The sequence below is a fragment of the Podarcis liolepis genome, assembly GCF_965112155.1.
Source record: "Podarcis liolepis genome assembly, chromosome: 17".
NCBI classification, from domain to species: domain Eukaryota; kingdom Metazoa; phylum Chordata; class Lepidosauria; order Squamata; family Lacertidae; genus Podarcis; species Podarcis liolepis.
Window position 1 is genome coordinate 38,252,381 of NC_139571.1, and position 19,513 is coordinate 38,271,893.

At 40.6% G+C, this 19,513-nt stretch overlaps 1 protein-coding gene across 5 annotated transcripts in view; it reads left to right on the forward strand.

Moving 5' to 3' along the window:
* The window catches only part of PAX5 (paired box 5), a 260,888-nt gene that overhangs the window by 115,788 nt on the left and 125,587 nt on the right, over nt 1-19,513 (forward strand). For all 5 annotated transcript variants that reach the window (XM_083481891.1, XM_083481892.1, XM_083481888.1 and 2 more), the window contains one exon: nt 7,900-8,075. In XM_083481891.1, coding sequence (XP_083338017.1) covers nt 7,900-8,075 — 176 coding nt within the window. The remainder of the gene's footprint in view (nt 1-7,899; nt 8,076-19,513) is intronic.

The following is a 19,513-nucleotide window of genomic DNA, read 5'->3' on the forward strand; positions in this document are numbered from 1 at the left end:
GGCAGTTTTTGTATCATGCTAATGTCTTGCTTTCACAGTTTTAAAACCTGTAATTAACACCTTTGTTAGCTAACCTGCATCTTCTTATGAGGTGAAATAATTTGGTTATATTATCAGCTAATCAAATTGGAAAGTGTAGGCCTGAGATTTGAAAAATGGCATTTTTCATGAACAAGGGCTACTGACATAGGGTTATATCCCATTGTTTCTTTATTTCATAAATTAGCATTATGAAAACCACTTAGGTAAATATAAGAATACTCTCCTAATGTTGTTTTATATCACTTATTTCATAACATCAGAAAGGAATTCTTTATATCTTATTCTACTTCTTTGTTCAGTGGTACCTTGGGTTAAGAACTTAATTTGTTCTGGAGGGCTGTTCTTAACCTGAAACTGTTCTTAACTTGAAGCACCACTTTAGCTAATGGGGCCTCATGCTGCTGCTGCTGCGCTGCTGCTGCATGATTTCTGTTCTCATCCTGAAGCAAAGTTCTTAACCTGAGGCACTATTTCTGATTCATGTCAGTGAGCCTATGCAGCCTCACCTCACTACCACTTAGCCTTGCCTTTTAGCCACATCCAGATAAACTGCAGTGATACCAGTGTTGGGAGGATGGCTCCATGTCACCACACAGACTGCTGCTGATGTTATGGAGTTGGCCATCTTCCTTATTTTTCTCCAGAGTCCAGCCATATTTGAAGGAAGTTAGTATTAGCATAGTTCTAAATAAGCAATGTTAATAAGGGCAAGTTTATGCAACAACTGTGAAGACTTGTGCTCTGCTAGTGGAATTTTCAACTTTTTGTTTTAGAGTATCTTGTATTTATATCAGGTAATGAATTGCTTTTACAACTTCACACCTGCTGCTGCTGTTGTTTTGCAAGTACACTCTGCAGCAAGTCATTGATGCAATAACAGTGCTTTAGGGCTTATCCTCACTTACCTTTCCTCTGCTCTTTCCAGGTACAATCTGTACTCCATGTACAGGCTCCATGTCGGAATTCCCATCCTTTTTTGTTTTGCTGCAGAGCTTTTCCCACGAAAACCTGCTCTCTAAAGCTGAATTGGAGCAAACGGCAATCCGTAGAAAACCATAACAGCTGTTCACTCTGATTCAGCTTTAAAGAGCAGGTTTTCTTGGGGAAGCTCAGACACAGAGCTTTAAAATATGGACCTTTGTCTGGAAAGAGACAGGGATAAAGTACCGTATTTTTTGCCCCATAGGACACACTTTTTCCCCTCCAAAAATGAAGGGGAAATCTGGGTGCGTCCTATGGAGCGAATGCAGGCTTTTGCTGAAGCTTGGAGAGCGAGAGGGGTCGGTGTGAATAGCAGCCTGCTTCCCGGAGCGCCGGCCGTGCTGAAAGCAGAGCGCCCGGCGCTTCGGGAACACAACCGCAGCTGAGGCAGCCCTGCGGGAGTTCCTGCAGGGCTCCCCACGCTGCGGATAGCAGCCTGCCGCCTGGCACGCGGCGCGCCCTGAAGCAGAGCGCCCCTCGCTCCGGGCAGACATTGGCCAGCCCCACAAGCTCGGGGGACAGCGGGGAGGCGCAGCGCCGCTATCCCGCTGTTCCCCGACCTGGTTTTGGGGGAGAAATAAAGGAAAACATTTTTTCCTTTATTTGCCCCCCAAAAAACTAGGTGCGTCCTATGGGACGGAGCGTCCTATGGGACGAAAATTACGGTAAATATAGATAAGCCCCAAGTTGTGGATTTATACTGGATCATTCACACATTGTTCCACTTTGAGTTCTGCAGTGGTTCCCCAGTGTTGCTACATTATTGCCAGCTGGAGGGGTGCTCTTACACTACAGCACAACAAAAGCAGAAGAACGCCCCCCCCCACACCGAACATTTGTGTTATAACAAATTACAATATTTTAGCAAGTAACTATGGGGCATGTATCTATTGCAAATGAAGCAGTGTGACTGCCCCCCCAACTTTCTGTAGGAACAAACAGCGTTGAAAGTGTGATCACATATAGCATCACCAATAATATAGTAAGCCCAAATAATGATGCATGCTCAGTAAAAACTGGTGGGTCCCTCTCCTTGGCTTCAAAAGCAGTTTGCCCTGCAGCTGTAAAGCTCCTTCGCTTTACTAGTTCTTTGGATCAAGGCCTGTGTTTACCGAAAAGTAAATCTCCCTGAGTTTAATGGGAGTTTACTCCTAAATAAATCTACCTATGAGTATAGCACTAGTGCTATTGCCATGGAAGCATGTTTTTCCTAAGTGATGGAATGACTGGATGAAGAATTCCTTTACCGCTCCCTGGAGCATATTTATAATTTAAACTGTTAGAAGTCTGCCAACAATATTTTTAATTATCAGAGATGTTCTGGTGTAGTCAAACAATGTCTGATGGTAATGGTAATTATCTCACATTTATGTGAGAGTTGAAATGAACTACCATGGGAATTGAAAATTTGACAAATTCCCAGCATTCGTGTGATTGTCAAATTCAAATCTGAATTGTCACAAATTGCTCCAAATAACACAGAACTTTGATTTTTGTTACAAAATTTGTGTTTTGGTTGCAAAACCCAGTTTTTGAGTTCCTGAAACTTCAGTTTTTGTGGATATCAAAATGTAGCATTAATTATTTAAATTATTTATTTCAAATTTAACATTGAATTAATTTCAGGCTTAAGTCTGTATACTTACAGTAGGTCCTAAAACTCCTTTGAATGTTCATTTTTCGTTATACCTGAAATACTTATAAGAACAGTCTTATCAATAGCTTATTGAAACCTTCCTAAGGAAATGTAACAAGCTTTAAAAGCACATCACAGTAATGCCTAGCAGTTTCCTTCGTGTCAGATGATAACTTATTAAACTGCCATCCTTTTATATTAATTTAAGTCAAAGTTAATATTACTATTCCTGACTAAAATTTTAAAACTGTGTGCAGGTGCATGACTGTACACATGTGTATGGGTATCTATAGCAGTTGGTGTGGAAGGTAAAGTTTGCAAAAATAGGCACAGTCTGAAACTGGTCAGCAATGTGACACTAAGCATGTGATCAGCACTTGTCTACTTGGTCTTTGCTTGGTGACCCTCAACTTACATGGGGGCTATGTTCCAGGTAGGGCATAAAGCCAAAATTGTATAAAGTCAAAATATATTGGGTGCAATGGCAGGTGGGTTTGCCAAAGTTCCCCCCACAGAGATCTGCTGCTTTCTGCCCCCCCTTTTTTGCAAGGCGCATAAAGCTGACTGAGTACAAGTAAAAAGCACGTAAGTTGTGAGTTAGCTGTAGCAGCTAGACCTCCAGCTGTGAATCTGGACTGCAGCATGGAAAGATAAGAAATTTTAACCCTTTGTTCCTACTTCAGTCATGATCCATATTTGGGCTTCTATGGCTGCTACTTATAAGGGGGGGGAATGTCATTAGTATCAGGGGCAGTTTTTTCCTAGGGAAATTGGCAGCTGAGGACAAAGGAGGATCAGTATCAAGAGGACTGTAGTTAAATCTAATCTTCACCCCCCCCCCATTGAAACACCATGATCTGAAACCAGAACTGGTCCTTTCATGATAAAAAAAGCATGCAAGAGCCAGTCACATATTTAATTGCATGTCTAATTTGGCCATAAGAAAATAGTTCTGTCTGTCTATTTCTTTACCCACTTACCTAGTTAATACATGTGTAAAAAACAGAACAAAATGTTGGCTGGGATCTATTCAGAGAGATGAAAAGCAGAATTATTCCCAAAATGGCACCTGTCAAATGAAACTGAATTAAAGAATTAATTAGGAAATATCTCACTCTGAGAAGGGCATGTGTACTCTCAAAGCAATTTGTATAACTGGATTGAGTTGAAATAAAGCCGGGAACAAGTGAAATACCCCCACAAAAGCAAATCAACTATTTCCCTAGATTTGAGCAACATGTGTGTGACCATTAATAATACCTTGCATGTGTTTTTTTGGAGCTGAAAGGGGTTGGAAACCTGTGGCTCTAGGGCTGCCTAAAACCTTTTTTATGGAAGTGGCAAGGCGGGGGCAGGGGAGGTACACAAGGGGAGTTGCCAATAGAAGGGCTCCGCCCCCACTCACCTTTGTCTCCAGCCCTGTCCACTTTTTGGTCCCAGTCCTGCCATTGTGTAGTTCCCAACAGCTTATTTCTGAGGGAATGCAGCGGGGGGAAAACCCCATTGTTCACCTTTGGGTTTGAGAGCTGGAGAGGTTGACTATTTTTGTAAGATATTTCTGATAAATCTACTATGGAAATTGCAGCCACATCTGAGAAATCTTGTGAAATATCTTTATTATGGAGGGTGTGTGGTCTGACTGATAGTACACTTGGAGCTACAGCTCAGAGGTTGAAACTCATATTGCCTAGATGTGAATTCTGTTCCCTGTCCCAATTCTAGTTACTTTTTGCTTAGAACAACAACAACATACCCCTTTACACAAAACCCATTCACTAGAAAACTTGGTTCTCGCTGCCTTATTATGGCATTGAGTCCCATTACACAGACAACAAATAATCGGTGGTGTGACCCCACCCAGTACTGCTCACATGATGCTTTCCATTTCACTATTTTTTATACAATATAACTCCATCTGGTTCAATGAATGCATGGAAAATAATAAAAAGGTGACTGACTACCAGGTCCTGCAGGCTTGCCATTTGATCATTCCTATGTTGTTCAGTAAGCAATAGAACTGTAAATTCTAGGTAACTAATCAATTAATGTATTTAGCCCTGCAGAATTATTTTCATCCAGCCTACTCAAATTTAGTAGATTTCAGTGGTACATACTTCTAAGAAAACATGTATAAGATTGCAGCCTTTGGGCACCTTTCCTCATGATTACACCTGTGAAAAATATGCCTGAACACTATTCTTTCTAAATGGAGATATCTACAAATACATAAATACAAAATCATTGCATCTGATGAAATGCTTCCCCCCCCATGAACATCCTATTGCTGCAGACAAGAGTTTATTTACCTTTCCAAAAAAAGCAGTGATTTACTCCCACATTAATTCAGCAATAAAGTACTTGATTTCTGTGCTGTCTGCACTACTGTTTCAGTGAGAAATAAACTACTGCTGTTCCTCTTTGCTTTGCCCATATAGCTGAGAAGCGAGATGTTGGCTATCCCATAATCCTATTCAGTAAACAAGAGAGCCTTTTAAAAGGATACTCTACCCATCTCTTTCTGCCCAGGAAGACAGGAGTAGTTACACTATTGCTGAAATGTCCACACCATCTATTAGCATTTCAGGGGAAACTGGAATAAATTATCGCTGAATCTTCTAGCAATAATTTAACAACTGCTAAGCAGACGCATGCAGTAGTGGCAATCCTACAAATATATTCAACAGTCAATCAGCGGTAAAGTGCCAGGCTGTCAGAATGCCTCCAATGTTTTGGCTTCTTCATGTTTGATTTCTTTTTCTTCGATTCTTAAAGATAGTGTTTAGAAGCTAAAGCAAACAAATATACTGGAACCAACCAAATGCAAGGAGAGAAGACTTAACAGTTTGGATTATAGGACCATGTATGGAAGCGAGCCTATAATCCACTCTGTTGCCAAAACCTGATGACAAGACCAACCTGTGCAAACTGGTTCACTAAGGAATTGTGGCTGGGGTTGTGATTTTTTAAAAATACAGTGGTACCTCAGGTTACATACGCTTCAGGTTACAGACGCTTCAGGTTACAGACTCCGCTAACCCAGAAATAGTGCTTCAGGTTAAGAACTTTGCTTCAGGATGAGAACAGAAATCGTGCTCCGGCGGCGCGGCAGCAGCAGGAGGCCCCATTAGCTAAAGTGGTGCTTCAGGTTAAGAACAGTTTCAGGTTTAGAACGGACCTCCGGAACGAATTAAGTACTTAACCTGAGGTACCACTGTAAACAGACCCCTGTCCCTTATCCTGTGCTTTAAAGAACATTTTGAAACACAGACATTTACAGCGTAATCCTAAACTTGTCTACTCGGAAGTAAGTCCTGCTGAATGCAGAGGGGCTTACTCCCAGATAAAGTGGGGTTAGGAGTGCATCATTAGCCATGCCAGGAAAAGCTCCCACAAATACATATATATATGGCAGGTTGCTGTTATAGACACAGGGGCAAGGGCAGAAAGCAGTGGCAGGTGAATTTGTGGTATTGTTGCAAATGGCTTGGAAGCAAATGCAGCAGCAATTTGTTCTGACGTCATTAATCCATTGCCATGAGATGATGGCTACTGGTTTAGATGGCTTTAAAAGGGAATTAATACATTTTAATGAAGGGTAAATCTGCCAATGGCTACAAGCCAGGAAGGCTATGTGGAACCTCCTGGATCAGAGACAGTACTGTATTATTTTTCCACGTTTACTCTAAAGAACTCAGAGAAGCTCATATGTGGTACACAGGGTATCTTCCATGCAAGCTAATCAGGTAGTCAGGCCTGATTGGGTTCAGCAGTAGAACTGCATCATGTACCTTCTGGTCATATCCCAGGCCTGAGGCTGTTTCAGCTTCATAGAATCATAGAGTTGTAGAGTTGGAAGGGACCACAAGGGTCATCTAGTCCAACCCCCCTTCAATGCAGGAATAAATGTGTAAAGGTAATTTGCTCAGACTTCAATTCACATTAATAATGCATTCTGTATGTGTATAACTTTAGATATTTGATGAGTGTGCTCCATGAAAGTAACTGAAGGTGCAATGGATTTCAGTAAAGTAGAAGCAGAATCTTTTTGTTTCCATTTCACCAGAAAAATGTAAATGCATGACTTTTAAAGCCCAATTGCAAATAATATTGGTTTAACCTGGAATTTTAAAACAAGCATTTCCATGCTCTGTTACCTGGTCGTTTGGTAACATGCAGCTTCCTACCAGACTTTTAATTTTATAAGCTATGGTTGATTAAACCCAGCACTCGTTCTGCTAGACATGATATAATTTGGGAATGTGGGGAAAAGATAATCTGCTTTTTATATATTTGGACTTTTCCGCCCTCTGTGTGCCATAATGTAATTCTTACACAAGTTCAAGCTTCCCTCAGTGCAAGTACCTGAACAAATTACCTTTTTGTCTCAAGCTAGCAAGGTGAAAACTGAACAAAAGTAAAAACAATAGCTATTATTGGTGTGTACCATCAGTATCATACCCACATGTACAAGATCGCCACAGAATCCACAGATTGTTTTGTGCCGTTGGACAAAATTTGAACTTTGTGATTATGTTGCCTGGATGTTTGAACAAGGTCCATTTATTATACCTTAGACCAGGTGTAGCCAACTTCTATATTTTCAGGGGCTACTCTATTCTTCAAACAAGGAGGAGATGTGGCCAGATCAATCAGTTTTGCATTCATACCTTAGATATTTATCTCTTTCTTAAATTGAAGCAACAATGCTTCATTACTTTTCAAATGTAGACCAAGATCTGGCAAGAAAGAAATATTCAGCACCACCCCTACCACATTTTAGCATCCTGGGGGAAATTGCAGTAAATATTTTTCCCTGAAAAGAGCCCAGGTTGGGTATATGACTATATATAACTATGTTATATTAACCATGCAGTACTATAGTTTTACTACAAAAGCAGAGCATTGTGCATTTTGGTGATTTTTGATGGATCTAGATTTTCATGCTGTTGGCTTCTATTACATATAATTAAGTATCTTCTATGATCTGCTATCCAGCTGCTGTATCATCTTAAAGCAATTCCCCATAAACTCTTCAAGGATTAATTTATCTTCTGAATGTAAATACATAGATGTAAGCAAAGGTAACAGGAAAATTAAACAAGATACATTTTAAAATTGAAGCTGCCTATATTTATATTTTTTTAATGTTATGCTGTTAAAAAAAACAAGAGAAAAAGAAATTGTGATTATCACTGTAATAGCTATATATCTGTTTCTGTATTTTTTTCCCTCTTGGAAAGGCATTCAGGAGTCTCCAGTACCAAATGGCCATTCTCTTCCGGGTAGAGACTTCCTCCGGAAACAAATGCGGGGAGATCTTTTCACCCAGCAGCAGCTAGAAGTGTTGGATCGAGTCTTTGAAAGACAGCATTATTCTGATATCTTCACAACAACTGAACCCATCAAACCAGAGCAGGTAATATTTGGAGCTGAAACTAATCTGCCTGAGTTTTGTCTCCATATCTACTTCTAGGTCATCAACTCTTGTTTTGTTGTCTAGTCTTTCAAATTTGGCATTTAATATTTGGCACTGAATTTGATACTCTTCAGTATCTGATAATCTGTATCTGATAGTTGTTGGCATCCGTCTGTCTTGAGACAATGGAGTGAGTCTCTGCAGGTGAAGTCAAACCACTACGTTAGCAGCACCGAAGTGACTTCCCTGGGGCACAAGGTTGGGCAATGTGTATGGAGGTCCTGGGTTACCCAGATGATGTGGTCCAAAAAAAGAGAGAAAAGCATCATGTTTGACACCAACTTGGCTGCAGGAGTTGCCAGAAAGAGGCGTGCAACACACCATCCAACCTTCTTAGGGATTCCACTATGGATTTGTATATAGAGTTTACTCCTTAGCCTTTTCTTCCCCATAAGATGTATCACAAGGCACTGGAGGTTTAAGATCAGAGTTTCCCTTCTCCTAAATTGGCTATATTCCAAGGTTGGTGAGCCCCACCTGCACCTCACTTCCCTCTATAGCATGTGCAGAAACTGCCTGCTTGACGGTTGAATTCATTATTAGTCTCGCCTGCTCAATCTGTTGGAGTCTGTCTTCACATTTTTTTTGAAAAAAACATTATTAAATTTTTATACTGCCATTCATCCAAAGATCACATGGTGTTTTACAATATAAAAACACAAAAATACACAGCATAACAACAAACAAAAACAATACTCCTCCACTTTTTGAAAGGCCATAGATTGTTTAATTAGCCAAAGGTCTGGGAGAAGAGGAATGTTTTTGCCTGGTGGCTGAAAATATACAGTGGTACCTCAGTTTTCTAATGTAATCCATTCCAGAAGACTCTTTGAGATCTGAAATGTTAAAAAACCAAAAACTCAGGATGGAAGCCTCAAAACAGAAAACTCAATATGGAAGCTATGTTTTTGGTTTGACTTCTGAGGTGCGTTCAAAAACCGAAGCATTTACTTCCAAGTTTATGGCATTCAAAAACCAAAATGTTCAGCAATGGAGAGGTTTGAAAACCGAGGTACCACTGTATAACAAAGGTGCCAGGTTAGCCTCCCTGAGGAGAGCATTCCACAAGCAGTGAGCCACTGCAGAAAAAAACCTATTTTAAAGTTGCCACCCTCCAGACTTTTTGCCTCAGATGATTGCATGGTCTGGTTGGGAAGAGATGGTCCATGAGGTATTGCGGACCTGAGCATTTTAAGGTTTTATAGGTCAAAACCAGCACTTTGAATTGGGCCCAAAACCTAATTGGCAGCTGGTGCAGTTGGGTCAGGATTGGTGTTATATGTTCAAATACCTTGCCCCAGTGAGCAACCTAGCCACTTAAGTTTCTGAACAGTCTTCAGAGGCAGCCCCATGTATAATACATTGCAGTAATCTAATCTAGAGGTTACCAGAGCATAGACAACAGAAGTTAGGTTGTCCCTGTCCAGATAGTTGTTCAGCTGGGCCACCAGCCAAAGCACTCTGTGCCACCACACCCACCTGAGCCTCAAGCGAAAACAGAAGTACCCCCAAGCTATGTACCCACTCCGTCAGAGGGAGTGTAACCTTATCAAGAGCAGGCAACCTCCCTTCCATTCAGTCTAGGAAACCACCCACTAACAGTGCCTCCATCTTATCGGGATTGGCTCTCATCCAGTCCTTTACTGAAAGGCAAGACAATGGTCTAGTACACCCTACTGCCCCCCTGCTGATGTAAATTACACCACATTCAAAAGTTCAATGGAACTTATTTTCATGTGAGTATAAGATCACAGCTTTTACATATTTTTACTTATCCCTAGGCTAAGGGGGTTTAATTCTGCCTGAATTCTGCCCTGAGTAATTCCCTGAGATATAGTATGAAAACTGCAGGATGAAGCAGATGTTTTGGCTGATGCTCTAAAAATGGAAAGTATACATTGACATAAAATTCCTAGAGTGACAGTTCTGATTATCATTACAGAGAAATGATCATCCTCATATTAAGGAGAAAAGGTTTCTGTTTAATTTATGGGTTTGCACTGAAGATAAATCTAATGTATTTGTACAGAAGCTGAAAACATTCACACAATAGTATGCTTCATGGAAATATTAAGCTAATAGGTGCTCTGGTTTTTGCACGTGTGTGGAACAGTAAAGAGTGCAATGCTTTTGTGTGCCATTAGGTGGAGTTCACTTTGCCATTGTTGTTAGTGGTGATACTTTGTTAAGACTAGCACAGCAGAAGCCCAGATCTCAGGGTGTTTATTTTTATAAGAGATACACGAAGTTGCCTTTATCAGGTCTTCTTTAGCCCATCAACTTCAGAGTATTGAAACTGAATTTAGAGGAAGCAACATTTTGAGAACAGGCTAACCTTTTTATTGGCCCAAGCAGTGGCGTAGCGTGGGGGGTGCAGGGGGGGCCGGCCGCACCGGGCGCAACATCTGGGGGTTAGGGTTAGGGGGCGCAAATCCACGGGTTAGGGGGTGCAAATTACTTGCCTTGCCCCGGGTGCTGACAAACCACGCTATGCCACTAGGCCCAAGGGCTGCATTAACCTTTGGTCAACAATTCTGGGGAGTAAATTCCAGTGCTGCATGTGACCAAAAGTGTGTGTGGTCATTGCATGCACCATATGTACTTACAGGACATATAGAGCTCCTTTTGCAGATCAGCTGTGGAAGGGAGTTGTTGCACCTCTGTGCTCATGAAATTACCATTCTGGTGTCTAGAGAGGGGGCAATTTGCATCTCCATCTGACCCTTGGGCTGGGATTTAAATAGGAAGTGATCTTACTATGGGGGATATAAGAAGTGGGTTTGCCCTAGTACCAACATGCTCTTAATCTTGTACATAAGTGAGCTGGAGTTGGGGTGAACAGTGAGGTGACCAAAATTTCTTACGACACCAGAACATTCAAGGTGGTTATTTTGTTGTTATTGGTTGAGAAAAGTTTTGGAATCCTCTTTTAAACAATTGTCTGTGTTTCTGGAGCACATAGCTGTTAGCTTTGACAGTACTGATCACTGGGTGGCGGTAGTGGTAGTATGATTTCAGATAGCTGTTCCCCCTTCTGTTGATTAATGCTGCTAAAGCTGATGGAAGCACCATTTTGTTTGGTGGAAGAAATCTCCTGTACAGCAGCATGCAAATGTATACATATGGGGCCAAAAATGGGAAAGACTGAAAAATCCTAAGGAAATTAGAAATGGTATGAGAGATAGAAATACCTAAAGGCTTCTGCAGTTTTCCACAAGCATTGGATTGGTCTAGGAATTTCCCATAGATATTTGCTCCTAGAGCTTACATAACAGTTATACAGTCTTATTTACCTGAATGCTTTGGAGTAATAAATGGATTTGAAATAATATTCATAATAAACTTGATATATCTACTTTTGACATGTGATGATATTTGGTTTTAATATTGGGTACCATTATGCTTACCCTAGTGGTGAGAAGTTCCACGGGTGCATTGTTTACCTGGGCTTTGTTTCCTTTGGAAAGCTCACTGGGAGGCTTATGCCATTTGTAATAGTTGAGTTTATTTACAAATACGAAGGCTGAGCATAGGTGAAACCACAGTGTAAACAGTGCAACAGACAGTCAAATCCACTACCCCACACCAGATCTCCACAAAGAGGCAGTTCTTCCCAAAAGGCACTTTCCAGAGCTTGTGGAGCCAAAAAACCAGCTATCCCCTCTTAGTAGCCTGTCTTCCTTTCCAACCTAAACTGCATGGTCTATATTATTTCTTTTCATATTCAGACTTAAGTTACACCATCCTTACATAGAAAAGGGGAAAAGAAAAGTAGAGAAAGGAAAGAGCCCCTTTCAGGACTTTTCAGATATATTCTAGAAAGCACCCGCGGGCCATTTAGCCAGTAATCTCGCTAACAAGAATATATATATAGATCTCGCTAATTGACCGACTTTAATCAATCCTGGCTCAGTTAATCTACTCCTGATGAAACCCCCAATCTTAGCAATAATACTTTATTTCAATATGTAATATTTGATTAACAGCGTTTGATATTTAGAACTCACCAAGGAGTTCAGGATGGCATTCAAGATTCCATTCTCTCCTGTTTTATCCTCACAACAATCCTCTAGGTTAGGCTGAGACCTAGTGACTTGGGATTGCCCAGTGAATGTCACAGCTGAGTGAAGACTTGAACCTTGGTCTCCCCAATCCTAGCCAGACACACTAACTTCTATCCCACATTGACACTCTTCACATACTACATTCAAATGGTATTCATAAACTGACAGCTTTTGTCAGTTTACAGCTTGTGAGAACAGATATTTGACACTGGCCAAATAAAACAACAAGAGTTGCTAACAAGTCTAAGGACCCAGAATTTTGAGGTAAAAATTCTCTTTTTAAAAAAATGTATTTTTGTTAAAGATTTCTTGGTTTACAAAAGTATGTGCAATGTCTCTTTTTTCAAGTTACATTTTCTACAGATCAGTTTCACTTGTTGAGACGTTAGGAAGAAACATGGGGAGAGAGGTGGAGGGGGGAGTGGTGAGTGGGGGTGGGGTCGTAATTTTTTTCTTTTGAAACTCAAAATTCAGATTCAGAATTCCGCATTCAGAATTTGCATACGTAGTAATACTGGGAAGTTGAGCTTACTGTAAAGAAGAACGCTGTTATAGATGTAAGCAGTGCTCCCCCCCCCCCCAGGAACACTCACGGGTGCGCAGTACTGGCACCTCTTGTTGTTGTTGTTAAAAAGTGTGGCACTTACTATAACAACTTCAGGGTGAGTACCAGCACCTATTTTTCTAGAAAAAGAATGTTTTTGTTTCTGGGACCAAAAGTAACTATTGTAATGAAATTTGTAACGTAGGAAAGACAAATAAACTGTTTTACGAGGCAGATACAAATGACTTTCAGATCTGTAGATCTACCTGTGCTTGGCAGGGGAACAGATATATCTATTATTCCCCTTGCAAATTTTTTAATTTTACCCATGACTTATATGTGTGTTCCTGTGAATGAAAATGTAGGATGCATCCCATTTTGTTTTCAAATGATTAGCCTTAACTTTGCCTCCAGACCGAAAGCTAATAATAAAGGAAAGTGCAAATAGAACTAGAGGGTTTTTGGTTTTTTTTAGACACGTTTGTAACAGTTTAGTCACTAATATGTGTCTCTTTCAAGTAAAAAATACCTTTGGGTCTGTCAGTAGTTATCTTGGGAGGGGGGGAGGAGGAGCAACTTCTAAATCCAGCACGAGAAAGCACATCAGCAGCAGAGAAAACCTTCCCATATTTACTCTCAGTAGACTATTAAACAGCACAAGGCTATTAATTTGGATTTTGAGTCTTCACTAAAGCCCATAAAAGTGCACAGTTGTCGAATGGAGTTCATTTTAATTTCCTTTCAATCACAGTAAATTATTCAGGTGATAAATCAGCTGGGGCAACCTCCTGGCTGTAATAGAAACCCTAATTCCTGGCTAATTATCCAGCCCATTGCTGCCAACAGATCAATACCGCTACAAAATGGAAAGGGCTAAGGCCCTGCAATGGGCAGAGTGTCAGAAAGACAGCTGGGAACAGTGACATGTGTATGACCCCCCTCAGAGTTCAAAGGTCAGGGGAGGTTAAACTGCTGTGGTGTCTCCACCCCCCTTTAAGGAATGCATCCTCTGCTAGTTGTTAATTTAATCCAGAACTGACAATATTTTCTTTAATTTTGGCACAGTTTTACAAAAATCTACAGCTGGTGAACCCACATTGTTGGATTTCTCCTGACTAGCTATATGCTTCTAACATGCTAATCTACTAGAATGTTCATGTATGTTCATGTATATTTCACATAGCACTTGCTGGGCATTGTGTGCAGTGGAATTTGGTTGGCTTCTACAGTGTATGGGTGTGTTTGGAGTGCAATACTTAGTATGCTTCATAGTCTAGTACAGTGGTACCTCGGGTTAAGTACTTAATTCATTCCGGAAGTCCGTACTTAACATGAAACTATTCTTAACCTGAAGCACCACTTTAGCTAATGGGGCCTCTTGCTGCCGCTGCGCCGCCAGAGCACAATTTCTGTTCTCATCCTGAAGTGAAGTTCCTAACCTGAAGCACTATTTCTGGGTTAGCGGAGTTTGTAACCTGAACCGTATGTAACCTGAAGCATATGTAACCGGAGGTATCACTGTATACAGATAAGTGCATGTAACCCATGCCAAATAACTCAGATCTTCTGATGATGTCATTCATTTTATTTATTATATCTAACCTGAAGCACTAATAATAATAATAATAATAATAATAATAATAATAATAATATTTTGATTAGTGGCAATATAGGAGAGTATCTCCATTTAGCATTGTTCTCCCTACACCACATAAATTCCTGGAGTTAATTCTATATCTTCCTAAGATGGCAGAGATAATATCAGAACTGGATAGGATAATCATTCTTCTTGTCCAAGCCAGGAAATTTCAGGTCTTTTTTTGGAAAAAAACCCTCAAAATATTCCTTCACAGCATGAGTTTGGACTAGATGATGTTTGTGATCCCTTCCAACTCTTAACAATTCTATGATTCTTCCACCAATTTCCATGTAGCATTTGACTTGTCTTACTGATTCAAATAACATAGAGCTATCTGTTTCAGTGGCTATCTGCTTCTAGTTATCTGGAGCTTGTGGAATAACCCTTTGAAAGCTGGAGCATCCTAGGTAGCTTAAGACTCTTTTGTTCCATTCTAACCCTATCATACTGATATTAAAATAGTTGTGAACAGTATCCAGCCAGAGGCGCCAGCTTTTCAGAATGACTGAGGGGGCCTGATGTGACATTGCGAGGAGCCAGGCAGCAGAACTAAATGCCCTCTGAACATTGAAGGGGCCTGGCCCCCTAAGAAAAGTTGGGGATCTGAAAGTGCTTCAGCCCTTAGGACCTGGCACAGATGTATCCAGCTAACTTGACCTCTCAGCACAAGGACTTTTGCTTGCACAACGGAATTTCCCTTCCTCCCCCAGCACTCCCTCTAAATCTGTTGTGTGCCCCGCCAAATCTCCAGAGCAGATTTGTTGGGGGCTTGAAGCACATACCTTTCAGTACCTGCTACACAAGCCCTTGAGTACAACGTTGCTAACTGGGCATTTTGTACAATGTGCAGCTTGATGGACCACACACAAGACCAGGTTGTACCAGCATCAGAGGCCCACATGTTTGGTTCACAACAGACAGGAGGCACTTTTCACATAACAGCAGAAACAATCATTCTTTTAACTGGCCTTTTGCCTGTGAAAATTGTGATTTACAGCCAATTCAATTGTTTTGGTTGCATTTACTCTGCAGGGATTACAGTCGTATAAATAGTCTATGAATGGTCCCTTTTAAGCATGAAAGCTGAAGCCTTCAAAGGATCTTACGCCCCCCCCCCCCATTTCTGACAAGCTGCTTTTGTGTGTGCAGTTTTCTTGGAGGATTGTATAAAAATTTCCTACACATTGTAGCATGTTGCAGCATGTCATGTTGGGTGGCATCAGTCATATTGTGTTATGTTATGTGACAGAACATAACGCAGCATGATTGATGCAGCCTGGCATATTGCATGACAATTGGATTATGGTAGCTGAGAAATATTATGAAAAGCATACCTGCTGGACCCATGTATGCAGCTAACAGGTTTTGCTTTTGAAAGGGTCTCTACATTTGTGAAACTGTTTCGGCCTCCTTTGTGAACTTAGAAGCAGTCGTGTGCTCTCCACATCCTTAACAGCATGATCCCTAAGACATGCCGTTTCAGCACACAAGCTCTTAGCATGGGGTGTCCTCTAATATCAGCTAAGCAAGTCCAACATCAGAGGACGTGAAGAGTCATCTGCAGTGTAGTCAAATGTGCTGGATCAGATGTGCTTCAATATTTCATTCAACACATTCTTACAGTATTTGTTTGCCTTCTTAGTAGCTTCTTATTCATGGGTTCTTTCAGCAAATGCTGCTTGTCCAGGGTTTTTTAGGCAGATTGTATCAAAAATATATCAATAGTTGAAGCTGGTGAAGACAGCTTATATTCTGCTGCTACTGCTTCCAGCTGTTACTGAAAACCAACCCTTTTCCAATGCAGGAAACTAAACACGTGCATGATTTGCCCTCTTTTCCTAGATATCATTGCAGATCCCAGTCTCAGGCTATTTCATGTTAGGGATGGAATTTTCTCAAAATATTGAAACCAGAACAGATTTTTTCTAATTATTGGGTGGAATTAAACATCATGATAAGCAGTGGTGGAGCTTCATGCTCCAGCACCGGGGGGCGGAGAGCAGGCGGGGGCAGGGCTGGTCGCGTCCTGGGGGCATGGTGCGCCGCCTGCAGGGGTGGGGTGGGGCAGCCGAGATGGCACCCTACCAGGATTGCGCTGCCGGGGTGATGCACTCCCCCCGCACTCCTCTTCCTCTGCTAGTGATGACAAGGCAATTGTTCTATCAGCTAAAGCATTTGGGCTTGCCAATTGGAACAATCTCCCTTTCCTCCCCCATGTGTTGTTTCAGAGTTTCTCCTGATCCTATCCAGAGCCAATTTTGGGGAGCACACGGGGAGGAGAGGGGGAAGCCCATTTGCTTTAGCAGAAGTCCTTGCTCAGGACTTCAGCTGATGGGATTCATTAGCAGTTGACTGGATTCCGTAGTTGTGCTCGTGGAGTGTCAGGAGAATAAAGTTTGTTTAATTTTTGTGGTTTCACTAAGAATACGAACTATTAGCACATATTTTTATATGCATTATTATATTTATAATATTATATGCTTAAAGTGAAAGGTTTCTTAAAGTAACCAGCATAAAACCAGATACATGTAACAATGCATATAACTATATACAATGATTTATGTATTAATATATATAAATTACGCTGCAGCAATATGGTACCACATGCACATGACTCTTTTATACATCTCAGAAATATAATATACATATTTTCTGCAAATTATTTTACAAGTACATAGACATTTGAAAAAAGAACCCAGCAATGCACAATCTGCTCAGACATAAGCTAGCATTTGATGCAAGAGCTAGTCCAATGCAGCTGAAACTCTATCAGCTCAGAACCTCCAAATTCCTATTGTAAATTCATTTAAAATTGATACAGCCCCTTCCGTCCCTACTTCAAGAATGAAATGGGAATTACCCACAGCCCAACAACCCACTCTTTCTGTGTAGTGGCTTGCTTATGAAACAGATATTATGTGCTCTTTTCAGATGTTTCTAGTAATTCTGTTGTCCTGAATTATATGTGTACCTAGCTCCTGACTGGATGAGAGGGTGCTACTCAAAAGGAAGGGAACCTGCACACTGTCCCAGCTGCACGGGTTCAAGAGATATGCATATCATAGTCATGGCTGAACTTCTCTATTTAGTCCAGCTAAGTTTTGGAACAGAGCTTTCTCTTCCTTCTCATATGCTTCTATGTTGGTATGCTTATTTATAGCAGAGAATACGGCCTGTATGATTTCAAATGGGGGCGAGAATCCTTTCTTTTGTCTGGTTGTAAAACTGTTGATTTTAAATTGGCCAATGTTCTGCACCCAAGAGCTCACAAGTGGCATCTCAGAAACTCACATTCAGTTTAACACAAGCATGCAATCTCTCACTCATTTGCACATAGATGTGCAAACTTATGCTAATGTATATAAATATGAATCATGCATTTTTTCACACATGTACTTTCACTTACAAGCATGCACGCGCGCGCGCACTCACACACACAGTCACTCACATATGTAAGCTTTTAAGTACACACAAATCCTCTTCACCTCTTCCCACCAGGTTGTTTGAGCTTTCCTTGGAAACATTTAAGTGAGATGATGTGACAACGTGTCTTGGGCCAAATCAAATTCAACCCAAATATATTTAGGGGCTCTGAACATGTTGGTAGGAGCTAGTTAGAAAGAAGGCATTATTTGAGACATAGGCCTGGGATTCCCTGCACCAGGTCCACAGAGAGTATAGCTTTTCTACAAAATTTTGTTCATATGCACGAGGTATAAGCTGCCATATAATCAAAATTCTCAAAGCAAACACAGATTAAAACAAACAAAATTGCAGCAACTGAACAATACAACAAATACAAAATCACTTCAGAACAGGGGAAAAGAATTTTTGCAGCAATTAGTAATGTACTCAGGGAGATTGCATGTAAATGTTATGAAGCACAAAACTCTTGCACAAATCAATGAGAATGATTAGGGAAGTTTTTTAATATTCAATGTTTTCTTCTGTTTTTAATTTGTTGGGAACCGCCCAGAGTGGCTGGGGAAACCCAGCCGGATGGATGGGGTATAAATAGTAGTAGTAGTAGTAGTAGTAGTAGTTATTTCTTGTTACATTTAACAGCTTATTAAACACTCCCAGTGTGTTTTCCTTCTAAACCAATTACATGTTGAAATCCATGCACAAGCATTAAAATAGCCCATTCCCAACCAATCAAAAGAAAACTAGAAGGATGGTAGCTGTGAAGAGCATGGTTCCTTTCCTAGCATTCATATCTCTGACAGATAGCAAATGGCAACTCTATAAGTCCCCAATGTCATAGATAGTAGTGAAGGAAACAACGGACTCTGCACATGAACTGAGGCAGAGTAGTGATTTACTGACCATCCATCAGATTTTCAATATCATGTCAGGACATAATATATGAGTGAGATGAGTACAATATAATTGCTCACATAGTCTTTGTGCCTTTGGAAAATAATAGAGCCAGGGAGATCATCCATGCAGTTTACAGTGTGTATGTGATGTTCACTACTTGCACTCAGAAAATAGATATAGAACTGTCTGCTACTGGGCATTATAACACAGACAACACAATACTGCTTTATATGGATGCTTCACTTTACACAACATTGACCTACTTCCTGCTGTCTACATTAACCCTACAGGAGAGTGAAAGAGAAATCTATAAGCAAATAAACTTGCCTGTTGACTTGTATAATGGGAAGCTGTGATAACCCAGAGCCTACTAATTTAAACGGAAAGTCTTTGTGCTGCATTGCAATTGAGTTTTGAAAATGGCAAGAAATATTGCACTCAGTCTCAGCTAACGGGACAATCCTGCTGTATTCGTTCAAGGCATAACTCTGCAATTATCTGTCCTTTTGTTTCTGAATAGACCAGAATAGAATTCTCCCATGTTTTGGTCTGTAAATTGCTAATACTCTCCAGCTCATTTTGTAGGCATTTCCTACATTTATGAGGCAATTTACACTCCAAAGGAACATATTTTAAAAGCAGCATTTCTCATATAGCCTTTAAAACATGCTGTATTGAGGTAGTGTTAAATTATTTTTAAAGACATTTCTACAACTTGGCAATATTATTTCAGACTTTTTTGACTGACTGAGGCAAAAATGTGTCCCAGCATTGAAAGCTGCACAGTAGAAGTGGTCAGACTTCATGCTTG